Source organism: Oryzias latipes, chromosome 17 (assembly GCF_053564925.1).
Source record: "Oryzias latipes strain Hd-rR chromosome 17, Olatipes_Hd-rR_3.1".
NCBI classification, from domain to species: Eukaryota; Metazoa; Chordata; class Actinopteri; order Beloniformes; family Adrianichthyidae; genus Oryzias; species Oryzias latipes.
In genome coordinates, this window is record NC_136253.1 from 19,748,900 (window position 1) to 19,776,884 (window position 27,985).

The 27,985-nt window shown below is 39.9% G+C and overlaps 2 protein-coding genes across 3 annotated transcripts in view; both read right to left on the reverse strand.

The window, feature by feature from the left end:
• The window catches only part of tnk2b (tyrosine kinase, non-receptor, 2b), a 64,221-nt gene extending 52,373 nt beyond the window's left edge, over window positions 1–11,848 (reverse strand). The window contains exons 1-2 of the mRNA XM_011486458.4: window positions 11,635–11,848; window positions 2,042–2,243 (exon numbers count right to left, since the gene is read on the reverse strand). The gene's annotated coding sequence lies outside the window, so the exon portion shown is untranslated. The remainder of the gene's footprint in view (window positions 1–2,041; window positions 2,244–11,634) is intronic.
• Window positions 11,849–13,234: 1,386 nt separating this feature from the next.
• On the reverse strand, window positions 13,235–27,561 carry LOC101171362 (transferrin receptor protein 1). 2 transcript variants are annotated; one of them, XM_023964918.2, is made up of 19 exons: window positions 27,410–27,552; window positions 24,121–24,200; window positions 21,515–21,564; window positions 20,540–20,777; window positions 19,842–20,025; window positions 19,531–19,756; window positions 19,319–19,441; window positions 19,144–19,239; window positions 18,366–18,505; window positions 18,133–18,284; window positions 17,933–18,052; window positions 17,767–17,852; window positions 17,587–17,650; window positions 17,416–17,483; window positions 17,277–17,338; window positions 17,104–17,197; window positions 16,733–16,954; window positions 16,436–16,594; window positions 13,235–15,152 (listed from the first exon to the last, which is right to left on the reverse strand). In XM_023964918.2, exons 3-19 carry the CDS (start codon window positions 21,545–21,547, stop codon window positions 14,910–14,912), a joined length of 2,310 nt encoding a protein of 769 aa, XP_023820686.1. In that variant the 5' UTR covers window positions 21,548–21,564; window positions 24,121–24,200; window positions 27,410–27,552; the 3' UTR covers window positions 13,235–14,909. The 2 variants fall into 2 exon arrangements, with proteins under 2 accessions (XP_023820686.1, XP_023820685.1); XM_023964917.2 differs by lacking the exon at window positions 24,121–24,200 and having other exon boundaries at window positions 27,410–27,561.
• Window positions 27,562–27,985: the final 424 nt, after the last annotated feature.

A 27,985-nucleotide genomic window follows, 5' to 3' on the forward strand; every position in this document is an offset into this window, starting at 1 on the left:
AAAAAGAAAAAAATATCTTTTAAAAAATATTAGAATTAGAAAAGAAGATGTTGAGAAGAAGGTATCTGAGCAAGAATGGTTATTGTGACAGATAAAATGATTGACTAATACCATATGTCTCAATAGAAGTCTTTGGGATTTTGACTTATTTTTTTTAATTTGGGAACACGAGGGGGGAGGGGTTTGTTTTTACAGTCTATGCTTAAAATAGTGAGTGTTGCGCTTGGAATAATTGCACAAAAATCCCTCCACAGACAGCTGGGAAAGACAGCCTGTTGTAGTACTCCATCTGGACAGAAGGGGGCGACCTGATGCAGTAAACAGGAGAACGCTTCTGTTTATGGGTCAAGTAGAAAAGGTCTGATTATGATCCCTGTTTTATGTATTAAAGCATTTAAGTAATGAGTACCCATATTTAATTAAGTAACCTTCAGGAAACTAAATATCAAACCACTTAATTTGCATTTCTAGCATAGTTATTCAGTAATTAGAAAACAGATTAGCCCTGTGGGGCTAAGGTCAGTCAGGTCAAATCACCTTTGTCACATCGGTCTGCTTTTTTTTTTTTTTTTTTTTTCAGAGAAAGCAGACATCCGTCCCAAACAGTCATGCAGAGCTGAGTTTTTATCATTTTACTTTAATAAAAAAAAAGCCTATTGTGTAGTGGGAACCTGAGTGGGAACCTGGGAACCTAAAAGCATATTTAATATATATTTAAACTGTAAGTTATAAAGACCTGAAAGATTTTGTTTGACACTCAAGAAAAGGTGTGAAACCAGGAACCAGGTTCTCCATTACATAGCAACTCAAATAGGAAACTTAATGCATTTAAACCAGAAATAGGGGTGTAATGCAATCTTTGTGTGAAGGACACAAAAACAAGTTGTGAAGAAAAATGAAAAGGTGAGCTAAGGTGCCACGATGGCAGTGACTGATGTGACTGCAGAGAAGAAGGGGGGGGGGCAGGTTTATGGTAAAAATAACAACCTCCTCCCACGACCCAACTTAAGAGTCCCAGCAGCTTCCTGTCGTCCCGGTTCTCCTCTGTCAGTCTGGTGCCCCGAGGCTCTCTAGGCATTCAGAGTCTCTCTCCACCCCACCCCCCACCCCCCTCCCTGCTTCTTTTTTGGGAACTCCTCCTGCTCTTCTGACTCCAGTTTAGCCCCTTGACATCCATCCACTCATTGTCTGTCTGCCTCCTTTCTTTGTTTTTGTTTTGGCAAGTGATGTTGGGCTCGGTCACAACTGCCCTCACGGGTGAAAACTGTGGGTCTGTGGGCGAAAGAAAAATGGGCAAACCCCTACGGGGCAGGAAGGCGGCCTGCAGGAAATATCAAGGTCGTAGACCAATCAGTGAGCATGTAGATCGCAAAGGTTCAAGCACACATTTTTCTACGGGCATGATGCAGAACCCAAAAGGTCATGGCGCACACTTAAACAACACAGATGGGTAAGTATTGGTGAAGTAGGCGAAGCGCATGCGTGTTGTACGGATTTTTCAGTTTTCCAGTTTTGGGGTTGCTATAAGGACTACCACAAAGTGTACTGCAGAAGTCAAACAGGAACAACTCCCTTTCCCCCGTTCACACTGTTGTACACATTATACTTCATGTAAACCAAAGCTCCAACATTTTCTAATTCAACCTTGACTGTGTAAGCTGTCATTTTGAAAAGGTTTCTCTAGAATAGGAACAGAGATTCATGAATGAGAGCCAGGAAACAGCCACGTAAACAAAGTAAGAGCTTGAGAAAACACACCTTTAGCATTTTTCACCCTACTGTCTAGTTCTGTAACCAAACACCCCCACACAGGGTTCCAGTGACCTCACGTCTGCATAGCTGACTCACACCGCCACACGAGAACAAACAGAAAGTGAGGCAGATCAACTTTCTGGCACACTAACCCCTACATGCCTCTGCAGAGTACACAATGACGAAAACCTGCATGGCGCGGCATCACACCCAGCGACACGGAGCGCTTTGGTCTGATAAACCCAATCAGTGGTCAGCGCGGGGCACGCCGGCTCGGCCAGACTCATACCTGCGACACTCGAGCCTACGTTTCTTTCCGCATCTGCTCTGACGTTGCAGACGGCCCCTCTCAGGCGGACGCTGCCGGGTCGGCCGGTTGCGGACGAGGGCCCCAGTCCTTCGAAACGAACCGAGCGGAACCTTCTGGAAACTCCTTGTTGGATTTCATCTCCGAGGCGCTAGTGGATCCAGATGGTTGTCCTTGGAATGATCTAAAACAGAAGCATCCGTCTATCAGCAATCATACAATGATAGAGGTCACAACCCTGCTAAAACATCTAAACGCTGATACAGTTTTTGCCCAAATATTCACCAAAAATGACTTAATATGGTTGATCTGTGGCATATTTTTATTCAGACACAAATAAAACCTTCCATTAAGGCTTTGACAACCTCTATACACCCACTCAGGTTACAAAACAAAAGCAAACAGTCCTTATGATCCGTCTAACAAAATTGAATTGGTTAGTTCAAAAGCGGCCCAAATCCAAGAGGTTTGTTTTACCAGGAAATGATTTTAATTGCATAGCTAAAAGGGAGGCTACACCAAATGATTAAGTTCATAGCTTACAAATGCTATAATAAGAAGTTCCTGACTTTTATAATTTCAGAGGACTAGCAAACTAAAATCTCTGGACTTGGGCCCTTCTTGAACTAAACAGGGGCGCTGCCATATTGGAAAACTAGTGCTGACATCTATGGGATACAGCAAAACCCATGCAAGAGAGGCCCAAGTCCAGTAATTTTTGCACTTAATGCATTTTAAATGTCAAGCATAGTCAATACATGGGACTTTTTTGCACATAATCAGATTGCTGTTCCCTTGAGGACCATAGAACATATCTCGATTTTGAAAATTGTGGACTTGGGCCCCTTTTGAACTAACCAATTCAATTGTTGAAAAATGATTGAACGCAAAATGTTGAATCCACAATATTCTTTTTTAAAGCTGTCCAAAAATTCATATATAACTAACAGCTAAAAGGTGCATAAGGGTGTGTTGGCTCCAGTGGGGTTAGTACCCCAAAGTAGACGTAAAATATTTTTGAGGGGGGCTTTTGCACGAGACGGCCGCATGAATGAATGAATGGATGAATTAATGAAAATATAAAATACGTTTCTAAACACACAAGGACGTGATCCGCCCACCAGCCAGTGAAGTGGATGACTGGAACCCCACAGAGTCTAAGGGAGTCTACAGGGAGGAGAAAACACCAAGCTACCCCACCCCCCCACCCCCACTGAGCAGTCGCTCAACAAACACGTCTTTGTGAGAAAGCCAAGCGTCTGTGCACCAGTCACGCTCACGGTGAGAACAAACAGCTCAGCGGACGGACGGCTTTAAGGGAACAAACGCCGTCGACTCAACTCTCTCTGTTGATCGACAACCTGGACATGCGAGGGAGTGCCGTCACGCCATTTCGGAGGGCTTTTTACACTTGCGTGCTGCGCAACAGCGAAAAGGCTCGTTTGTGGCTGCGGCCCCCCTCCCCTGACGCATACAAACACATCCCTGTTCCAAGAGACTCAGAGAAAGGCCAAAAATAAACCGCCAAAGTATAGACTAGTAAGAGAGGTCGAGATGTAGGTCAGGATGGAACATTCAAATTCAACTTTATTTAAATAGCATTTTTCTTACTAAAGAGCACCTCCAAGAGCTTTAAATAGTAAAACAATTACTATACATGACCATATAAAACGCTTTCCATGCGTCCTACATGTCTAATAAAATGCTTAAATGTTTTATGGCCCGCCCATTAGGGTGGATTATCATCAGCAGGCGGGTCATATTCCAAAATATATAATATTCTAAATAATAGTCATATTAAGGACTTGTGTTGCAAATACTGCAGTTCCTTTAATGACCACTTGAGGAAGCAATTTCCTGTTGGCTCCTCTGTTAACCCCTTGACACCTATTAATGCAAATATGCACTAAAAAAGTACTTTAGCTCCAAGATTACCTTAATTTAGCCTCTACGTGACTGCAAAAACATGGGTGGATTTTTTATAGCTGGAAATAAAGGGGTTAAAAGCTAAAAGTCTGTTTTTATACCATAAATAAGTGTGTGTATAGCCTGGGGGTATAAACATTAAAACCAGTTTGGGCAAATAGGGAAGTGCCTTGATTTGATTTGATTTGATCCGATTTGATTTTGTTAAGTTTTGAATGTTTTTTTTACAGTTGCACCTCTTACTCTTTTTACTCTTTTTCTCAGGAATCACTGCTGTTCCCATGAGTCATTACTGTATCTGTATGTATTTATGTTGATGACATCACGAAACGAATGCACGGTGATGTACAAGGGAGACGTCCTTGCTGTACAATAGTTAATAAATATGCCTAGAGGAGGCTAAAGTTGATCCGGTTCCGATGTCTTCTTCATTTATCCATCATACGGGGGGGAAAGATCCGAGCTGCGCCAAAGATGCTTAACATAACAGATTTCATTTGATTTGATTCCATTTCGCTTCGATTTGTCAGGGTAACATAAGTCCCACTTCCGGCTGGATTGCCACAAAGCTTCAAACGTCATTCTGAGTAAGTCTGGCTTTGAGCAGAGGAAGTTTCAGGGTTTTGACTACAAAATCAGTAAAAAGATTGCATTAAAAATAAAACATGACATGCATGACAGTAGGCCTGCACAATATACCGCAAATTTATCGTTATCGGGACATTAAGCTGTGCAATATGCATACCGCAAAAGACGGCGAAAAATCGCAATAAATGGTTACCTTAAATTTGCTAAAACAATCTCATGGCAGATTGAAATTTTGAACAAATGAAATAAATCCCTTTATGCATTTAACCAATCAGAAGGACCCGTTTACGTTGTTGATCAATCATATGAGCCCTTTTATGTTTGATGTTTGCCTCCTACGTCGACGAGGGTCATTTGGAGTCTAATTTTTAAACTGTTGCAGTGAAATGGAAATCATGTTTTTGGTTGTTTTGCTATTTGTTTATATACCGCGAATGATATCGTTATCGCAATATTAATCACCAATATCGCATATCGCGAGTTTTCCTCATATCGTGCAGCCCTACATGACAGCTTGCTGCCACAAGCATGAATACCATGTGATCCACCCCCTCTCCCTTCATAACTACATTATGCATCTCTGTCATCTAAAGTTCAAGCCGAGCGTGATAACGGTTTTCTCACAGAAGCACTGAGTCACAACAACTTCTCAGTTTAGAACCTGACAACTCCTCGTTGACGTAATAACTTTTCTAAAGGGAGACTATATCCATCTATCCATCCAACCTGCCGAATCCCTTTCAGAGTCACAAGGTTGCTGGAAGCCACTCAGCTACTGTTGGGCCAAGGTAGGGACATCCTGGATAGGTCACCAGTCTGTTGCAGGGCCACACACTAACATACACACTTAGGGCAAATCTAGAACCTTTCATTAGCCGGTGAAGGGAGTTTTTGGACTTTAGGAGGACGAAAAGGTGCCCAGAGAAACCCACGCGTGCAAAGGGAGAGCATGCAAACTCCACACAGTAAAGGCTTAGCTGGGATTCAAGCCAGGCCTTTTCTCTCTCTCTCTGCACACTCAGCAGTGTCATCTTACTAAAGTTGCATGAAATTGTATAAAAAGTGACAAACCTCACTGAACGATGAGCATATTTGAGCACCTCAAGAAAAAAGAAACCCCAGTAGGGGAGGAAGGGGAGTATCAAGTGATGTAAAGCTGCAGAGCATCACAAAATCCGTCAGTCAACAACGAGGAAGATGTAGTGAGGACTTACGAAGACTGTAACACAACTCTCTCCAGAGGGGGTAAACAGGGAATCCAGCACCTTAAACCTCTGGGTCCTTTTCAGTAAATTTAGATCTGTCCAGCAGACATTACTGAAAGAATTCTTTTTAACTGGATATAAATTCAATTTGAGTTTTTCTGAAAAGAAGGACTCAGTCAGAACGACACTAAAACTAAAAAAAAGGAACATTTTCTGTCATTTCTGTAAGAAGGACTTTTATTTTGATAGGGTGACTCAAAACTCCTGATGGGACCTCAGAACTGTTTAAATGTCAGGAAAGCAAACAGTAGTGATAAATCTTTAAAATATGGAGTAAGTTTTGGAGACATGGTTGCAGACATCACTCTTCTCTGATTTTAATCATGGCAGGATTGCAGACAAAGATCTACAAAATAAAAGACACCGTTATGACTTGCTAGAAAAGTAAACCAACCTTTCTATTTTCTCTTTTACTTTGAATTCACTTTAATTGGAAAGCAGCCAAAGGAAAGGTCAAATGATTCTAGAAAATCCACAGTTATTTAAATGAATCAACTGTTTTTTCTGTTCACATTTAGTGTTGAATTTACTTCATATTTAAGTAAGAATGAGTGGAAGTACTGCAGAGGCATGTTCAAAATTACATCAACAGTTTAAAAAGCACAAAAGATTAAGTTTGTTGATTTATAATTTGGCATTTATCGTTGCAAATGTTTCTGCTTTACCCAACACCTTATTCCTAAAATGCAGGTTCAAACCCAGTCCCATGTGCATGAACCATAGGACCTGTTGCATTCAAGTGCTGTCGGAAAGCTGGGCCGTTTTTGATGCACCACTTGTTTCCTTCAAAATGTATTTTTGTTTGCAGGAAAAATAAAATAAATAAATCAATCACTGGATTTGTGTGTGTAGAATTCTTGATTTGTAACTTCTGCAATAAAATGTGCAATTGTGTATGTACACTCAAATATCAAAAACGTACAAATATGCAACCCAATTTACGCACATTTTGAAATGACTGGAGCTTAAAACGAACTGCAAATTCAAAACCGCGCATACAGAGCTATAAATAGTATGTAGCAATCACCTGATACACACATAAAATCACATTTACGCACAGATCAAGTCTTCAGATTTGTGCGTAGATCATGTATTTGAATGCTGCTAGGGCATTGATCACGCAAAATCAACTTTTTGAGCTTTTAAGTGTATTATAATGTTAATTCCTCACAAAAAAAACAACAATCCCTAAGCAGTAGTTATATCTATTCACACATTTCTGACTAATCCTCTAAAAACCTGTGCTTTGGGCCTGTCCTAATCCAGGAAAAAGAGCGGGTTCTCACATTGTGACGTAGATGAGTGAGGACCAGCCCTTTCTTTCAAAAAGGGTTTCATTTAGAAACTTTCAAAATTTCTAAATGACAAAGCAACAAGAAAAAACAAGTCCAGTCTGGGTAACTTTTTTTTTGTTTGTTTATTCTTTATCTCTCAAACCATGGATGTTTTGGAATGTAGAAAAAAAACTGATAAAACTTCAAAAGAGAAAGCCTAGATATCCCAGCTTTTCACCAACCCCTGACTGCATCGTAAATCTGTGGATCTGAGACGAGCTGAATCTTTTTGCATCTCCAGGGGGGTATTCCAAAACCCAGGTTATGTGAGTTAGCTTAAAAATAACACGTAGTTATCAGACAGTTATTTTACTTTCATTCAAATTAATTCAATTAAGTAGGTGTAACATTGGTGCTTCGGTTAGTTTGGCAGCGCAAGGAATTGTGGGATACCATTCCCTTTGCCTGTGTGGACGGATTTGGGTTAAAGTGTGGGTTTTTGACCAAATGTGTTTAGTTGTTTAGCTGTTATCCTGTAGGTTATGTTTAATTCTTTCTGCACCACGAGTGAGAGGGAGGGAGAGGATGATGACTTTATTTAGCACTCCCAGTGCACTACTCTGATGCAACAACTGAAGTTACAGTCAGTCTTGATGATACATGTTATATATTGAAAATCCACACTTTATGATTCCTTTTATTGTTATAAAAATGAGAATATCTGCAGCCTCAGACTTAGACATATGAGAGTTCAAGGAGTACAATAGATTAAGATGGAAAAACATTTCTTTGAATTGGAGTAATATGACATTTAGTTGGATAAATATGTAAAATTGATTCGTACAAACAATTATTGAGTTGGATAGAAATAAATTAATTATTAATTCATTCAAGTTGGAAAAGTTTTATATATATATATATATATATATATATATATATATATATATATATATATATATATATATATATATATATATATATCCCCAAGAGCATTTTGCGTCACAATGAAAATGGAAATTAGATCAGAAACTCGTTATTTTTCTCCCAGCAGAAACCCTTTTTTGGGGGATTCAGCCGTATTACTTTTTTGATGGCCGTATAATCTTCATACGCCGTCATTAAAATCTCTGACTCCCTCTCTCTATTTTTCTCCACGCGTTTCCACGGTGACTCCGGAAATCGGCAATCCATTAACAATGTCTTTATGTACTTGCCGTGCACACTTATTAACCCAGGGTTACCAAGTCGAGCGTAATTACTCTCACTCATATCCGGTCTTTTGGAACCGACATACATGGAGTAAGCAAGTTCAGGCAGATTTCAGCCAGAGTTCAGGGTTAAAGTAAGGGTAGTTTAAACCGGCTTTCTGGAATACCCCCCAGTAACGTTCTAAGTTCTTGTTCACCTTTCAGGAGGTATAGTGCCCAGTGGATGATGTGTCTAAGACAAAAAGCACAATGATGGAGAGTTAAGTTGGGCTCCCCCAAACCTCCCAAATCCACAGGTCTTAGTATTCGTTTAAGATTAAGTCTGGCGCGTTTGCCGTTCCAAAACGAATTATTGCATAGTTTATCAACTTGGCGAAAGTAACCTACAGGTATTTTAATGAGAGGGCCTGCAACAAGTAGGTTAATCTGGGAACTCAAATCATTTTGATTACATTAATCTTTCCCAAATGAGATCAAAATAAACCAAACCATCGCTCTGTATCTATTTTAAATCTATCTAACAGCCTCAAAATTAACCAGAATTAAGTCTGACAGTGTGTGGGATAACTCAATACCAAAATATTTAATTCCTGACTTGATGGGCCAGCAGAAATCATCCGGTAGAAAGAACACCCTGGGGCGGGAGGAAGTTAAGGGGAGAGCCTTAGATTTAGTCCAGTTAACTTTATAGGCCAGTAGATGAGAGAATTGATCAATGATTCTAAGAAGTGCGGGAACAGAGCCTTGTGGTTGTGTAACCAACTCCAGAGCATCATCAGCATATAGCATCAATTTGTGAGCGCTACCATTTGCACACAAACCCTAGTGAAATCAAGGTCTTTACAGATTCTGACAGCAAGAGGTTCCAATACAAGAGCAAAAAGCTCAGGAGACATCCCTGTCTCGTGTCCCTAAAGAGTTTTGACAAGATACGGTTGGTGGTAACAGGGGCTTTTGGAACATTTTAGATGAACTTGACCCAGGAAATGTAATTTGCGCCAGGGTAGATAACATAAAAACGCCATTCCACCCAATCCAACGCTTTTTCACCATCCAGAGAAAGGGCTTCAACGAAGGGTCATTCTTTTCCGTCGACATCATGTCGATCAGACATTGAACATGATCCACATAGCAGCAGGTCCGAATAAAGCCAACCTGATCGGGATGTACTATGGAATAGTCCTAATTTTCTCTAGTCTTGATAACATTTTTTATAAGATTTTTGCAAACAAAGTTAATCAAACTAATTGGCCCATGATTTTTGCACTCTAGAGGATCTTTATCACTCTTCAAAATAAGTGAGATAAGTGCCTCTGAAAACGTAGGGGGGAGGTAACCTTGGTCCAGAGCCTCGATATACATTTAAAGTACAAATGGAGAAAGTTCCTCTGTAAACATTTGCAGAGGAACCATCAGGGCCAGGGGCCTTGCCGGATAGGAAACCCTTGATTACCTTTACAATCTCTTCCTTAGTAATAAACTCATCCAGCGGGAAAGGGAAAGCAGAGAAAGAGGATAAGAAATTATGAATCTCAGAGTGATCTGCCTTTATTTCAGCTGAGTAGAGGCTGATATAGAAGTCTCTAAATGTGTTATTAATGCTGTCTGGCTTAGATACTCAAGAGCCATGCTGTGTTCTAGGGCTTCCCAATATGAGGAAAACTTGCAATTTGCTATATTAATGATAAATATTGCGATGACGATATAACTTGCAATACATGAACAATTAGCAACAAAAAACATCAGTTCCATTTTACTACAATAATTAAATTTTAAATAAAAGTCAAGATAGTAGTAGTGATACTCAGATCTATAGATGCTACAGAACTCATTCCAGGGTGCATTTGACATATGCACGTGTTAAATGTGATGAAGATCTAATTGATGTCACAGGAAACCACTCTGAGAAGTCAGTGAGGTCACAAAACGGTTTCCATGACATCAATTTTACCACATCATCCTGCAGCGTGCAGCAGTCCGCACCAATCATATTTTTTCCCTATTTTAAAGTCTTTTTGTGATCAATTCATTTTTAAAAATCCTAACCAAAATAATGTTTTTTGAAATTAAACTTTTGTTATATTTTCACTGCAGAGCAGAGGCATGGACTCTATCCTGTCCCACAACAGCTGATGAATCCGCCTTTTATTGTGAAATGCTAGCAATAACAAATGAATTTCTCCAATAAAAGTCAGAGTTGAGTGTCTTACACAATTTCAGGCATAAAACTATAAACATTGCTCACAAATCTGAAGATAATCGCAACAAAAAGAGTTTTATGACTGAAGAGTTTTAGCAGAGAGATAAGAATGGAGGAGTGAAAGGGGAGTACATGAATGTGGATCCAAAAGAGGATCAGCTGGCTTTTAGGTGGCTTGTTTTCTTTCACAATAATGCTAAATAAATAAATAAATAAATATATATATATATATATATATATATATATATATATATATATATATATATATATAAATATATATATATATATATATATATATATATATATATATATATATAATATATATATATATATATATATATATAAAAGAAGTCCTGTGATACTGTGACATTTCCTGCTTTTAATTTGAAATATTACATAGTCTATGTTTAAGGTGAATCTAAAGAAAAAATTAAGTATAATGAAAACTTTGAAAACAATGTCATACTGACTTAATAAAAGTGATATTTGAAACATATATAATGAAATATTTAGTTGGGCGCAAAAGTTCATGTGTTGTTTAAAAATGTACTATGAGCAAAATATATATCATTTTTCTTTATCCAAAAAGTACAAATAGACACATTTGATAATTTTTATCCAAATATATAATCGCAAACATATGCATACATTAGCTAAATAGGATTTTTTTATATAACTAAAAAATACACGTCATTTTTACAAGGTTGTTCTGTTTTGGCTTGTTTTGATTTCAAAATAAAAGCATAAAACAGTAAGATGTTTGTAACTCAACTGACACCTTAATTAATTTACAGGCAAATGATTTATAATGTGTGTGCCTAACTTAATAAATGTCTTAATACATTTATGTGTGGAAAAAAACTGGGGTTTGTACTTATTTAGAGGCCAAAACGGTTAAGCTGTCAGTCAATCAATGCGAAGTTACGCAACAGAGGAGGATGTGACAGCAGCCCTCACCTGCTACCACCTTCCCGCTATGCAGCCTCCAACTGCAACCACCGTTTAACTTCGTTTTCATTTTTATAAAATCGCACCTTTTTTTCTTTTTCTTTTTTTATGTTCACTGTCAACCAATACTCAAGAGTTTTTTAATGGATGGAGTTTGTTCTCCTACCGTTTAGGCTTGGCTCCGGTCACCGGCTGTCTCCATAACAAGCTAGAAGTTCCGGCTTTGGGCTTTGTAATTTCCAGCTGAAGCGCCGCTAAAGAGAGCGGATAAAATAAATGCACCGGCGGTGTCCGGCCGCGCAGCCGCGGTTTGACTTCTCACGCGCTGCTGCTGCTGGCGTCAGATCCTCGCTGCTTCAGTGCTAACGCAAAGATCGTCTATTTGTGGATGAGGTGATCACTCAATCCAAAAGGACCCTCTTTGCTCTTGTTTTTGATTTACTATATTTTGGTCAAACTTCTTTATATATATATGTGTTTATATTTATTTCTATATAAATCATTATCTAACCTTTAAGTCCTCACTAAGATACTTTTTTTCTTTTATAAAAAAAAAATATGAAACGGGCACTTAAATTAATTCTTAAAAAATTGTTCTTTTCATAGACTTGTTTTATTTTATAAGAGGTCAAATGCATTATTTGTATACTCTTTTTTTAAAAGAATACTATACGAAAAGTTTCTGCTCCTCCTTTAAACTATTAATCAAAAGTTTAAAAAAAAAAGTGTGAAGACTCCTTTTTCCCTCCATCTCTGGTGCACAACTCTGTTGAGTGCCCACTCTTAAAGGCACACTGCCAGTTTTGACTTTATGAATGCATGTGACCAATGCACAGTAAAAGTGTTTTTGGCATGTTCTTGAAGCATTTTCACATAATGGAGGACATGTATAAAATAATTTAAAATAAAAAATGCATTTCTGAATATATCTTTATTCAAGCCATTGTGAATCAGGAGCAGACGAAAAAAGGCAGTTGGAAAGAGCCTTCAGTAATCACGTAGAAGCTACAATTTGCAAGCTCCCTGTTCTGCTTCATTCTGATACATCAACTTGTAGTCAACTAGATCCATACATGTCTTTGTTTTCCTCGTTCGGCTGGATAGCTCCAATGTTGCTCACCCAATTTGTTGCACCATTAATGTTGGGTTGGGGCTGTCCTGGGCTGTAACCTATCAGGTGAGAGTGTAAACAAAGGGATGATGGGGATGGAGTACTGGCTCACTCTGCACCAAAAGTCTTCCCCACAACTCAATTTCTATTGAACTACTGCCACTCTGCAGAAACGGTTCCTATTTTGGCTAAAAACGACAGTCATAATTAAGACAACTGGAAACGCTTTTACAATAGACTAAATATGTAAATAGTTGGAGTGGTATTTTAAGAAAAGTGATAAGCATGATGCACAATGGATTGAAAGTATATAGAAATAGATTTCTATAACTATTTTTTTAGAAATATCATAGTTTATCATATGCCATTTATTTCACTTAACGTATTAATTTCAAAATGCGAGGCTTAGAACGTTTTAGCTCGCCTTTAATTTAATTAATCGTTTTTTAATGCAATTTTTCTCCACCTTCTGGTCAAATGTCGCAATTGCAGTTTCGATATGGAGTCCTCAAAAAACTCATTTTGACTTTAAATCCCCAGAAATACATTTTCCTAAACATAATTGGGGAATTTTAGCATTTTGAATTTTTTTGATTTTTTTTTTAAAGTACCGTGGCAAAATGTAAAGATAAATTAAGCAGAAACCTTAAAGAGGTCGGGATGTGGCTGTTTTATTGCAATGACATGTCAAGGCCAGGTTCCTTTAAAAAAAATTGCCAGGAACAAAACAAAATAAAATGAACTAATCCCACATTTCTAACAAGTCTTATTTTCAAAAGCTTAGCAAACATACAAGTCCACACAATTTCACTGATATTCATAAGAGGTGCCTGATTAGATTAATCTTTTTAAGTACAATTAAGAAGCCAATTTTAATTTATTTGTACAAAGTTATCAGTTTTTATCTAGAAGTTCAGAGAAACCCAATTGAAATCCAGCAACTGTGAAATCCCAGTAGGTCAACAAGTTTTTAGACCAGTAACTGTCGATTACAGATGACATCAAACAAAGAAAAAACATCATGCAAGCCAAAATGTGTCTGTTGAATGAGGAAACACAGCTCTAAAAAGGCACAAAGAGATCATAAACTAGAAATAGTCATTGTATCTTTAAAACTGATGGAATCCAAAAACAACAACAAAAAGATTATTTTATGGAAATGTTGAATGATGATATGGGGGGGGGGGGGGGGACATTTGTAAAACGATTTTTGAACAACCTGAATTAGCAGTTTCAGACAAACAATGATTTAAACCAGCTTCTCTAAATTTAAGAAATTTAGATCACAAACTAAAAAAAAAAAAAAAAGATACTTGGAAGGTTCACACAAAGACAAAGATGCGAGTGGCATCTAAAAAGCTATGTTCTGTATATACAAATTATGAGAAACACTGTTCCCGATAATAAAAAAAACAAACTTTCCCCCTACAGTGAAATATGGAGGGCACTGCCTCCGATACGGACACACACTGGTAGGCAAAAACTACCTTCTTTTGTCTCGTATTATGGAAGACGCTGCTCCCGATAATGCTGTCAGGATGGGAAGTGTGCGCGAAACCAAGGAGCCGGTACCGCCCGGACGCTCGGAGGTGCTGGTCAGGTGTGAGCCAAACGCCACTCCGGGGTCAGTTCAGAGTGCGGCGATCGGTACGGGCCGTCGGGGTCGGCGCACACTTCCGTAAGCAGATGCTGCTTTTGTCATTTCAACAGTATAACTGTCATTATTATGGAAGGCACTGCTTCCGATAATTAGATCTTATAAAAGGCGATAAAAAATATTTATAGTGAACCCTGCCACTGATAAATAAATAAAAACACAATAAATAGACGTACGGTTTCAGTGCTATGTCTGGAGGGTCTCCCTGGCTTTGTGCGAGGCCGCTACAGATCAGTGAAGAACGGGCTGCACGGAGAGACGGACGCAGTTGTGAAAACCTGTGGGCCCTTTCAGCACCTTCTGAAAGCAATCAGCTGTTTTTCCAGAGCCCATATGGCGTGAAAAGAGAGAAAAGGATCATGGGGCTGTGGAGGCAGACAGCAGACGCCCCGTTCTGCACCTTAGTGTTCACTTCCATGGTGGTTCAATACCGCGTTCTCCACTCATTTTAGTTGAACTGCTGCAGAATATGTGTGTTTAACGAAAGTCGCTACGTTTTTTCAGATTCTTTTTTCAATTAGAAATGATCGATCTTGTATTTTTTAAGGCGGTTTGGCTTTAGCAAAGACATGAGGCAAACTGAATGCTCCCCCCTCCTTTATCTGGTTCATTTCAAATTCAAATCACTCAGGAGCAGGGCAAAGGGGCAGGAGGAGACATTCCATGTCCGTCTTTAGATTTCATTATCCAGAGACCAGATGTTTCCAGCTAGGGAGTTGGCACAGCCCTGGATGGTCCAGGTCGTCATGGCGAACTGGCTGCGGAACAGGTCGGCGTCAGCTTCAGGGTCGTCCGTCTTGAGGGCGTCGAGGTGGTCGGCTAGAGCTTTGAGGGTGTGGGGGCCGGAGCCCAGCAGGATGTGGCGAAAGGGGCTCTCTCTGGGAGAAATGTAGGGGGACAGGAAGTTCTTTTCCACCTGTAAAACATCAACAAAAAAAGGAAAGCATTTACAATATTAAAAAGAGCCTTTTCTGAAATAAACAGCATTTAGAGACGTTAAGAACTATTTTGGATTAAATGTGTTAAATAAAAACTTTGTGTATGAAATGCTTAAAAACTAAATCCACCCGTTTTCTAACGTTCAGAGAAATTAAGGACTCTGTGAAAATTTTACCAGATAAAACAATCTGAGCGAGCATCACACTCAAAACAAAAGGTTTGAGTATTTTTGAGTATGGATTCATTAAAACGACAGGAAGTGGAAGAAACTAACCCCGAATCGGCCGTTCTAGCAAAGGTTTTTAAAAAGGGCTGTAACGAGTATCTGAATACTCGCATCTTAAATCTATTTTTGGAATTTTTTTTAACGTCTGAGGTCAGTGATTCCCAATCTTTATAAATCTGAGGGAGTTGAGTAAAAATGCACTTCAGGCAATGTAAATAGCGCCCTAAATGGGCTGTGGTGCAGAGGTAGAGCGGTGGACAACTAAACGAGGTTCAATTCCCGCTTTACCTGCCCATACGGTAAATGGCGCATACCTATATAGCGCTTTCTACCTTCTTTCAAATCGCTTTACAGTCACAGACCCATTCACACACACTCACACACTGATGGCGGCTCCGCTGCCAAACACTGGCGCCAACCTCCCACCAGAGGCAAGGTGGGGTTCAGTGTCTTGCCCAAGGACACTTCGACACATGGGCGTGCAAGGCTGGAATCAAACCTGCAATTACACGATCATGGGTCGACCGCCCTACCACTGCACCACGGCCGCCCGATGTCAAAGTGTCCTCTGGTGGTTATATGTTGTGAATGTGTGTGTGAGAGAAAATGACGGAAGGGCGTTTAGCCTTTGAGGAAGACAGAAAAGCGCTTTACAAGTAAATTCCATTTAGCATCTAAAATGCAGAATAATGGTAGAATTCAGGTATATAACCAGATGTGCTACTTTGACCAAACGTAAATAAACCTTCATGGTAAAGTGTCAGTACAGCTTCTCCTTTTCAAAGTAAAAGTGTTTTTTGTGGCTGAACAAAAGATTAACAAATAAAAGTGAGTTTACTTGAATAAGCTCTTAAAAAAATGAATTTATTTTAAATATATATAAAAAATATATTAAATAGATTTGAATGAAAATAAAATAGAAGATTGAAATATAAAATATGCTAAATATGGATTTAGGAATTTTCCAAAAATCTTGACTTGTGAATGGATCCCCGGCTAAGTAAGGATCAGCAGCCCTACAGCGGCGTCCTCACCGTCATGATGCGGTCGTTGATGAGGCGACACATCTGGATGTCCTCCAGGTCACTGTTCTGGATGTCACTTTCCAGACTGCGAGCGGCGCGGCTGTAGGAGCCCGAGGCGGACATCAGCCACTGCACTGTCAGGGCTGAGGGCAGCAGCTGAGGCTGCATCTGCACACAAACATCAGGGTATTTCAGATCAATGCAAACTCATCAAAACAATTACTGGGCAGCAAAAAAAACACAACGTGTGTTAAGATAACCTTTTTTTTTTTAAAGGAAGGTAGATATTGGCAGCTGGAAACCTACCCTCTTAATCTCTTTGACCTTTCCGTTGATCTTCGCCACTTGAGTGCGTATAATCTTGTTGTACCTCATCAGGTCCATCTGCAGCAGGTGGTCGTGAACCTGCCTCAGCGCGATGTGACCTGCAAAGCGACCTGCAGTCACAGCCACCTCAGCGACCTGGTTGGACGTGGCAGCGTTCAGTTTCTGTCGGGTGTCCTGTATTGTCCGAAAGTAATGGTAATCCTGGAGGAGGAGAAAAAGAATAAAACCGTTAACCAGGTCAGCATGGTTTTTCGCTATAAACGGCATTGTAATAATTAAAAGACCAAAGGTGATCGGAGTGGGTCTTTAAAAATGATTTGGCAGTAACTTTGTGAAGAGGAAAGCCTTACAGAGTTACTGTAGGTGAATCTGAAGGAGACGGACGGAATGCCAGAAAAGACGAGGAAAGGATACGCAGCATCGTCCAGCTTCATCGGCTCCATGCTGAAACAGACATGAAAGAAACACATTCAGAGAAAGAGCAAAGGGTCAGCAATGTCATCCTTTACGGATCAGGACTCACAGATCTAATTCCCAGTCCTTCTTTCCGTACAGATTATAGAGCGACGAGTCCTTGCCGTACCCCTGCGGGCAAACAGAGTGTGTGAGTCCCACATGGACATTACTAGATGTGAAAAATGTCTGGAACATTAAAACAGTACCTCTTTCAAAGCATTCTCAATGAAGCTATACATCAAGGGGCTGGCTGCCACTTTAAACCCATTACGACCTACAAAAATAATTCAAACTCAGTATTACAGATAGTTGAACAACAAATATAAATCCCTCGTGCCACACTTAAGGCAAACTCAAAGTGTTTTGCTATCCTTTACCAGCAACAATTCCATCCAGGTTGATGTAGGAGAAAGCCTTCATGCTCAGAGATGACAGATATCCCTGCAAGATTAAAAAACAACCTGATTTAAACTGCTGACAATCAAAAAAAAACGTTGAATTCGATGCTGGGAAAAAAAACCTGGTGTTGATGTAAAAGTTCAGCATGCACTTCTCACCTCCTGCCACTCGGTGGCGCCAACGCTGCCATATTCTCCAGCACTCCAGCTGGCAAACACAATGCTCCTTCTTGGTTTAAATCCATCTGTTGAATTAAAGTGCAAATTATTCCTTGGTGTTCTTTGGACGATGATGATGATGATGATGATTCATCTGTAACCTCACCGTTCTTCACCATGTCAGAGATGGAGCGTGCCAGCTCAACGAGGACGCTGGTGCCGACAGTTGAAGCGGCAAAGCCTGGGCCCCAAGCGTCCCTCTGGGCACCTATGACCACGTAGCGGTCTGAACGCAGAGGACGGACAAATATTGACCCCATTGATCACTCGTCAACCCCGTCTGATTCCTTTCCACCTTCATCGTACCAGAATCCACAAAGCCTTTGATGACCCCGAAGACGTTATGGATCTTCTTCTCAGCCAGAACGTTGTTGACCTGTACGGTGATGCTGTCGCCCTCATCTCCCAGCTTCTTAGAAGCACCCCATCCTTGTGGGAGATTCTGACCCCCAAGCTTACTGTGGAACACAAAAAAACAACATCACAACCTGTTTCAAAGGAACTCTGAAGAGGTTTGCTTCACTGCACCTAAACCTCACCCCAGAATTTTGGTTGCCATGGCGCGTGTGATCGTCTGAGCCAGGATGGAAGGCAGGCCTGACGACTGCACAGGAGGGAACTGCGTGTGGTTGAAGGAGGGGAAGCCTGGGGTGTACGGATCGCCGGTACCCAAGTGGACCTGCAGGATGCCAACACCACAACAATCAGATAGACTTCTACTTTGACATTAATAACATTAAAAACAATAAAACTGCCTTTTCTTATAAGCATTTCTGCTTAATTTCAACCTTTTTTCTTTTATTCTTTCATTCCCAAGTCTCAAATACAACAGTATTTTTTTTTCCCTCACAGAGAAGGAGGGTCAAAGGGCAGGGATGTCCAGGGTCTGTTTAGTTTAGCCATTGGCTCTTGTTTATATTTTACGACTAATTTTATGTTTTTGTACAATTATTGGTGTGAAACTCATTGAGACAACTGTGTGGTGATACTGGGGTATATAAATAAAATTGAATAAAATTTTAACACAAGTCAAATAAAGTGTTTTTTGATGATCAAAATTGTATTTTTTGGTTTGCGGCAATAACAACAATAATAAATGGAGTTGTGACAATTTCTTAATCAAACTTAAAAAAAGGTAACATTTTCTGGTTTTTAAATTTTCCATAAGATGCAATAAGCCTTAAGAGTCAGCGCTTTGGTCCGTTTACTTGCCAGCTGAGTGGTGCAAGCATTAAAACTGCTTTATTTAAAGATCTATTAACTCTTTTTAACATCTTCTATATTATACAACAATGGGGTACGTGGTGTGATCCTCACATGTCCATAAAGTTCTGTGTTTTCGTCGATGGAGGTATCTGCGGAGTCCGGGTAGATCAGCACAGCAGAGGCGTTCATTTTGGCGGCGTTAGCTACCTGGAGGCGAAAAAGATAAGGTGATCTAAAAGAAAAGACAATGAAAACATAAATGTTTTTGTTGACATTTTCCACCCACCTTCTCGGCAAAGCTGATCTTTCCGGTCCTGATCAACAGGACTCGGCCACTAATGTTGATATTCTTGTCAAGCAGTAGCCTGAATTCACTCTCTTGGCCGTAATGAGCATAAAGCGCCCCACCCTGAAGAAAATAAAAAAAACACATTTCTTCTTTTATTACATTTGTCCCCATTGCACTAATGTTTTTTTCTGGAATGTGTGGTTTCTCACCGTCACGGATCCAGTGGCGCTGTAGGACAGAAAACCCTTAGGACGCTCCTCTGTTCCGTCCTTAAAGAGAATTCTGTTGAAGCCAGAAGCTGGGGGGTCGTGAACCTTGATAAAGTGCTCGTCTGTCCAGGTGGTCATGCCAAAGAGGTTGAAGTAGTCCATCACCTTGTTGCCGAGTTCTTCATCTCCAGGAGAGCCCGCCCTGTGGTCCTCTTTAGAAAAATCACTGAAGGAAAAACGGAAACGATTATAGCAACAATGCCAACAATTACGCGCTTTTTGGGGGGGGACTTGAGAGGTTTTCTAATAACCTGAAGGTCTTTTCTAATTTGGCAGGGGTGAGTTTCTGAACGAAGAGGCGTTTGACATCGTCCCAGTCCATGAGGGGGGCGGCGCCGGTCTCGTGGGTGTAGGTGGTGTCAGCAGTGGAGACGGAGGCAGCACAGACAGGAGCCTGCTCCTTTTTCTGAGAAACCGCGTAGCCGATCAAGAAGCCTGCAAGCAAAACAGAAAAACACATTTCAGAGGAAAACACCTGAGGCGGAGACAGGACCAATGCCGGCCAAAAAAAAAATGTCAGACAGTTATTTGATGGAAAACCCTAACCCTTCTTTATTTTTGAAGAGAATCAACATGTGCATGAAAAAAAAAAAGAGGTAAACTCTCACTCCGATTATCTTTTGATCCGTTGTAAAAGCATTCCCAGTGGTCTAAATTATGATTATGCCACTTTGAGGCAAAGATCCATTCTATGTAGATTTCTAGGACAGTTTCTGCAGAGCGGCAGGAGTTCACAACATTTTGAATGAAGAAATACTCAAAAGTACAGTTTTAACCTTAATTATCTTTATACATCATGTCCTCCATCTTGAGAAAAATGCTACAAGAGCGAGTTAAAAACCAGATTTTCCGGGGGGGGGGGGGGGGGGGGGGGTCTTTAAACTCCAGTTACTAGAGCTGGTAAACCGTTTAGTCACAGTTTCAGAGAAGACGAGCTTTTCCCTCCTACCAATGATGAAGATGAGGAAGACCGCTGCCGCCGTGAAGCAGAGGTTCTTGGGCGTTCGTCCCAGTTTTTGGCTGATGTAGGGTTTGCTGCTGGCGGCGTGGTTGAGGTGTCCGCCCACTCCGTTTCCACCAGCCTCCTCGTCGATGTCGGAGGACAGCTTCATCTCCACGTGGCTGTTGTCGCCCTCCATGTTCTGCGTCAGGTTGAACCGCGTGTACGAGTGCGGCTCTCCGTTGAACTATTGGCGACAAACGTATTTGGGTCAGCGGTAACCAGGGTTGGGAGTAACGCCGTTTAAGCAAAACTGTATTACTTTAAGTTAGTAACAGAGTAATCTAATTACTTTTATCCCCGTTTCAACATCGTTACTTAGTACAAATCATTACAGTGTGTGTTAATTCTGATAATTTAAATTTCTGTACTTCAATCATCTCTAAGTAAACATAATTAATTGGTAAAACTGGATGAAACTTATCTGCTGACTATTTTTGTAATATTGGGCTACATAAAAAAAACTGAATTGAATTGAACGACAGCAGAATACTAGATGCGCCACTTCACTTTCATTAAATTGTTGCATTTCAATACTTGTCATGTTTGCAGGCAGCTGAGGAAAAACACTACATTTATTGTTGTATTTTAATTGGCAAAGTAAATGGATTAGTTACTCAAAGTACTTTGAGTAACTAATCCATCTTACAAGTAATTAGTTACTTTGAGTAACTAATTACTTGTAAGATGTAGTAACCGAGTTACTAACTTGATTACTTTTTTGAAGATTCTGAACACTGACGGCATCGAGAAAGATGTTTTGCCAAAAATAGGAAATAATTTGAGCATTTTTGCGTGAAGGACAATGTTTTAAGTTAATTTTAAAGCCTTCGCCTAAACCAAAAATTGTACAAGAACAGTCATTGTTAAACTGATGCCTAATAAAGAATACAAAAGTTATGTTTAAAAAGGCTTTAAACTTACAATTTTAGATATTGTCGACCTTGCTTGGTCCATGGTTGTTTTAGAGGACTCTGAAAAAGAAAGAAAACATTAAGAAAAACTTGCAATGTGATCAATATTTCCATGAGGATATGACGTGCGATACATGAAGAAATTGCAAAACAAATCAACTAATACATAATTTCACTCCGTTTTAATAAAATAAAAAAGTCAACATAACTTAAATTATACTCCAAATGACCCCACGGGGGTATCTAATAAAACAGCTCCATTTGATTGGTCAACAACGTGAAGGAGGTCCATCCGATTGGTCAAATGCATAAAGGGCTCCATTTGACTTGTTTACTACTTCAAGCTGCCATTAGATTGTATTAGCGTGTGTGTTAACGTTTAAATAACCAACTATTGCAGTTTAACCCTTGCGATACGTGCATCATACAGGCTGACATCGCCATGACGATACATTTGTGATGTATTGTGCGCACCTATAAGACATCAAACATTTCAAGGGGGAGGAGTTAAAGCTCTTTGATGTCAATGATCTTGTCTAGTGGAGATTTTGGTCTCACCTGTTGGAGAATTAGCAAACAGTTGAAACAGATTAAAGTAAACGCTATGTTCACGGACACACCAGTCAAGCAACCACTTCCAATGAAAAGTCTAAAACTCGCCTTCACTACGCAGGTTTTCAGTCCGTTTTTAGAGTACAAATGCATGGCTATTGAACGTGAGCGTGTTAAAAAGGTAAACCAGGTTGAACTTCGACCAATCAGGGACTCTGAGACTCTGATTTGGTAGAGATGCATGTATGAATGGATGGTGTCTTTTAAAACCGTTTGAAAGTTGATCATGAAGGAGAAATTTATATTTGCAGTTTGTTCCCGGCCGGGATTACATGACATCTTTTATTTATCAGAATAGAGCCGTGACAGAAAAAACCCTGGAGCAAAATTTGGACCACTTCAACATTTCACACCAAACCTCTTCCAACAGTGAGTACATGCGTTAGTATCAATTAGTGACAGTCCAGTGTGAACATCCCTAAAAGAGCAGTCAAGAACTTGCGTTAAACCCACGTTCACATGTCCAGCCCGTGCGTCGCATACCACGGGAAATGGATGTATAGATGTGGCAACATTAAAATGTTTTCAACAAAAAGACTCGTCCTTTGTGTCCCTTCCAGGTGGATTGAGCCGTAAAACATCACGAGTGAATCTTCAGAGAAGCAAGCTGGATAAATTCTTATTTTTCCATTTGTAGGATGTTTTAAACTGTTTAAATATGAAAAAAAAACTGTTCCACTTCTTTTCAAAACATCTGAGGTTTCCTTCACTGTTGGCATGAAAGCCAACACTGTTGGCGAGCAGAATAGGCCAGTGTGTGGCACAGACTCCATGAACTCACTAACCAACAGAACACAATACCACAGTAACTAGCATCCCGCTTGCTTTAGTTCCAAAGCGGCTGCCAAATAAAGCAAAAACCAGTTTTAAAAGCCAAGAAACTTCAGTAATACGGACACATTATACTCTACACCTCAGCAGGTGGGGAGAGAACCCAGCAAGTCATCGCCACAAGACGGAGGTTAGATCTGGATGGTGGTATCGCTATGATGAGGGAAAAAGCTGGGCATTTTCCTAGGTGTGAGCGTGAGAGTGAATGGGTGGCGACCTGTCCAGGGTGTACCCTGCCTTCGCCCACAAGTGGCTGGGATAGGCTCGGCAGCCCCGTGACCCCGAAAGGCACAACGCGGTAGAAAATGAATGAATGTCTTTCTTTATTCAAAGTAGGCCTGCACAATAAACCGCAAATTTATCGTTATCGCAATATCTAGCCCTTCATTATCCGTATCACAAAAGCCGGCAAAAATCGCACTAAATCATAAACCTTAAATGTGTTAGAAGAATCTTATGGCAGCTTAAGGCATTTAACGAATCAAAGAAAATGCCTTTATGCATTTGACCAATCGGATGGACGCCTATTATGTTAGATCAGGGGTGGGCAATTCCAGGGCTCGAGGGCCGGTGTGTCTGCATGATTTCCAGATACTCTTGCCCTACTCATGGCTGATTACCTGGTTCAGGTGTGTCCAGCCAATCAGAACATGCCAGAGCAGGGTATGCTGGAAAACATGCAGGACTGCAGCCCTCAGTGCCCACCTCTGTGTTAGATGTTTGTTACCTATGTTGACGAGGGTCATTTGGAGTATAATTTTTAAACTGTTGCAATGAAATGGGAATGATGTTTTTTGTTTATTTTGATATTTGTTTATATACCGCAAATTATATCGTTATCGTAATATTAATCTCTAATATCGCATATCGCAAGTTTTCCTCATATCGTGCAGCCCTAATTCAAAGTGTTGTGAATCAGGGGCAAACAAGATCATATTTGTTGCATAGAAAATACACTGGGCTGCCACAAGCTACTGCAAAAACTGTCCTTTTTGTTATACTTTTGGCTACAACCAGCAGGAGGCTTTTAAAATACATTAAAAAAATGAGTTTACCACTAATAAGTAAATATTTATCATATCTTTTCTGTCACAGCTCCCTACTGTTTTTTATTGGACTGCAGTGGAGAACTTTGAGCAAGATGGGGGTATCAAACTGAAAACATTCATTTACCTTAGGAACTTTCTCAAGTGCAGCAATCCCCAGCGGGTTTTAAACCTGCAACACTGCAGTGAAAACGTGCTGGTAAAGGTCTGCAGGAAAAGAAAAAAAAAAGCTGCACCATGTTCACTGCAGAGAAACTTAAAACCTGCCTGGAATTGATCCACAGATCAGCACAAACACTCTTCCAAAAGAAGCTGCTCAGTTTAGAGAAGTCTGGATTCATCATCCAGAACGTTGTGTGCACACAGTCTCCTTAAGCATTGATGGATAATCAGACGTCTCTTCAGTCAAGAAAAAGCAAAACACCAAAAATCCAGGGTCTTATCAAGCTCCACAGAAGGTCAAACAGTGTTTAACCAACAACCCAACAGCGTGAAGTACATGACCGCGGGTTAACTCATTGGTTAGAGAGAATCACTGCTCTCTCGATTATATATACTCCATAGAGGAGCCTTTCTAGGTGCTTTATGGGTAAAACAACCTCCAATCACAACCGATGAAGGACTCATTTGTCAGCATGCGATAAAACAACCGAATGTTTAGTTTCTAATAACTACAAGAGAAGCAAATAGGAGCAGATTTGGCCAAACAAATGGTTTTCTAATGAAAACACTTCATTTCTTAAATATGACAGATTGTAGCAACCTTTATAACATCAACTAGCTGAAGATGACCTTGAATTTTAGCAAGGTCAACCTGCAGAGCACAGGGGACATGAAGACCAAACAATTGCACACACCCATAATCCAAAAAGGCATAGAAAACTAATTCTCCTCATGGCAGCAAGTCTGATTCTTTTTTTTTTCACCCATTCTGGGTGACATGGGCTTCAGATGGTTGGAGCTGCCATGGATCAGAGGCAGTAAAAAAAAAAAAAAGCTGGCTGCCCTCTCAGGTGGGTAGAAATGTCCATAATCTTGCATACCAAACATTCTGGACAGGAGCTAATACAGTACTTAAACCAGATTAGTTCATTTTAGAAACCTATGGATTTAAGCGTTAAAACCCAACACAATTTCAGGACTAACACACCCTTAAAAAAAAGAATACACAAATTATCTGCAGGTACACTGTGTGCTCTGTGAGACTGGAGGACGTCTAACATTTGAACATCTTTGAAGGAGCCAACGCAGAATTCAGCATCAAGCAAACGAGTGTGCACCACAAAGATAGGGAGTCAGAACATTTAGAGCCACGCCTTTCTTAGAAGGACAGCGAGAAGAGCAGCGTGGACGTAAACAGGACAAGTTTGGATTTCCTTGATTTGGAGCCAAGGTTTTCAAAATAAAACATTAAGTTACTAGATTAGAAAAAAAAAGAAAATCCAGGTGAGAGATGAACCATGATCGATCACTGGTTTACCAGCCCGGATGTGTTCCAAACTCAGCTTCATCCCCAAAGTTCTGAGGAAATGAACAAACCTCCTGTTGCGTCATGAAGAGATTAGCACAGTTGTTGCAAGAGTTTTAACGTGAGAAAAGCTTGAGGGGCCAATGAGAACGCAGCAGACGGAGGGTGATCGAATTTCTCCAGAACACCTTTAAATACCCCCATCAAATGGATAATGACTGTTTGCCTCCCTCTGTGTACTCAGCAAATGCATAAGCTTATAATATGCCTTATTAGTGTTTACAAATGCCTTGTATTGCCTTTATACACCTAAACAAACATCCTCTGCAGATTGCACGGTTGTGGAGACGAGACATCTTTCCGTGCATGTTTTACTTCTTCATTCCACAAAAGCTTTTATTGTTTCTTTTTTACTGACAAAAAACATTTATCTTCCTGTTACTGTAAGGTCTCTAAGGAGAAATAACGTCCATGTTCTTCCTGAAAGCCACACGTACCAGAAAGTTAAAGGAAAAAATAATGTTGTCTAACTAGTAACTTCTACTGAAGTCATGAAGGCGCCAAACAAGTGCTAACAATGAGGATCCGGGTTACATAAGCAGAGAGAGAGTTTTATTCCAGTCATTAAATTATTCAAAAAGGATGCACTGCACATGAAAAATATTAAACTATGCACTGTGACTATGTGTTAAAAAATGTAAATAGTCTGTAGACATCATCATTAATACCTGACAAAACTAAACTTTGTCATCCAGGACATTTGTAATAAAAATTTAAGACAAAAATCACAACTTTAATCATGAAAAACTGGTTTAAGACCAAAATAAGACAATTTTCTCAAAAAGAAAAATTTCCAACACATAACCAGTCATTTAAACTGAAATTAAAACTAAAAATAACGATTTCTTATATTATGAACAAAAATACATTTTTCTGAATAAAGTAAAGGAATTGCTTCAATCGGATTCAACCTTGACATTTGGCATTTTAAGTGAAGATTAATTTACATAAACATGATGTGCAATCCAGAGAGACAGCAGGGTTTTTTGGGGGGGTAACGATGTCAAAAGCAGGTGTTAAAGCAAAAAAGGGAAATAAGAAGAAAGAAAAAAGCTAAGAAAAATAAAAAAAAACATAAGGACAGGGGGGGGGGGCAGAAACTTCGGAGTCATTGTGCTGTGGAGAATCATGTGAGGGTCACACTGTGGAAAAGCTCTCTGACTACTGCATGGGAAAACGAGGTTTGAGTCAAATCCTATTGCTTATGCCTGCAGAGGCACGGTCAAACACCATCATAATTTCATTTATAGACAGGAGAAGCATCCCTAAAAATGTCACCTGTTTGTGACTACTATAAATATTAGTGAAATAAATTGGACGATTTGATTTCTAAAAGAAGTAAAAAAATAAAATTATTTTTATACTTTTACGATTTTCCTAAATGCCTCGCGTGCTCTGCACATATGCACAATGATGCGTTCACGTGTCTATATCAGACACTTTTCAGTTCCATCTAGGGAAGAAGGGGTGTTGTTGCTGCTCCAGCACCATGTGAACAGTGTGTCGTGCTGGACAAGGTCAGGCAAATGGGTTCACCGAGGCTAACCGGCTTCTGACATTAGCAGAACCGGATGTCGCTTTTAACTGGGGATGTGAACGTGACTGCCGGAACACCTTCATGGCTTCCATGTGCCTGACAGCGAGTGACACATGGCGTACCGACAAACTGGGTCTAACTCCTCATGACAGCACGCTAGGATGCTTTGCATGCGGTTCACTAACACTGCTATGAACACTAAAGTAAACCAGGACAAATGGAATTGTTGTAATGCACAAAACGCGGTATCCACGAGGTGCTTATATTATAATGAATGAGTCAATAATAATATCTGGGAGTTTGGTCCCGTTTTTGGTATAATTATACTTAAAAAATACTAAAATAGCTCACCTTCACTTGACACAGCTAGAACAGGTTGACTACTTTCTTCTTTTGCACCAGGAGTCTTTAAGTTTAGGTCCTTTCTGCTCCTTCAGCCGACCAGGTGCCCTTGAGTCCGGAGACGCGCTGTAGCTTTATCTCGCGCGTACTATTACGTCAATATTACGTCCTTGGAACTATCGCGATATCTGGTGAAGAACCATATAATTATTTTAAGTTTAAGTTTTTGCCTTTTACGAACTTATTTAAGAAACATTTCCCACAAAAAATAAAATAATTTAAGTTTTATTTTTTTTAAATGACATTAATTTGTAAGAGCGAGTCCTCAAGGAAGACTGTCATTTCAAAATACAGCTTTCCTGGAAAAAAATCAAATCACTCTGACAGAAACCTTCCCACTTCATAACATTTATTTTTCCTGTCATAAAGAATAAGAATTCTTGATATTAACTGATTTTAATTGTTTTCAAAACTATATTAGTATTATTTAGACTGTATTACTATGGGGTCCATGTAAATATTGATTGCCTTGAATGTTCTCAACTGAATTACAGACAGTCGGCGTCTTCCACTGATCGCTCACCT

What these genes read in the sequence shown, in the direction of transcription:
- LOC101171362 (XM_023964917.2), bottom strand. Translation starts at nt 21,547, where the DNA reads ATGGACCAAGCAAGGTCGACAATATCTAAAATT. An exon ending in AGATCAGCTTTGCCGAGAAG is followed by an intron (nt 19,240 to 19,318) that starts GTGGGTGGAAAA and finishes TTTCGCCTCCAG; the next exon opens with GTAGCTAACGCCGCCAAAAT. An exon ending in CAAAGGCTTTGTGGATTCTG is followed by an intron (nt 18,053 to 18,132) that starts GTACGATGAAGG and finishes CTCTGCGTTCAG; the next exon opens with ACCGCTACGTGGTCATAGGT.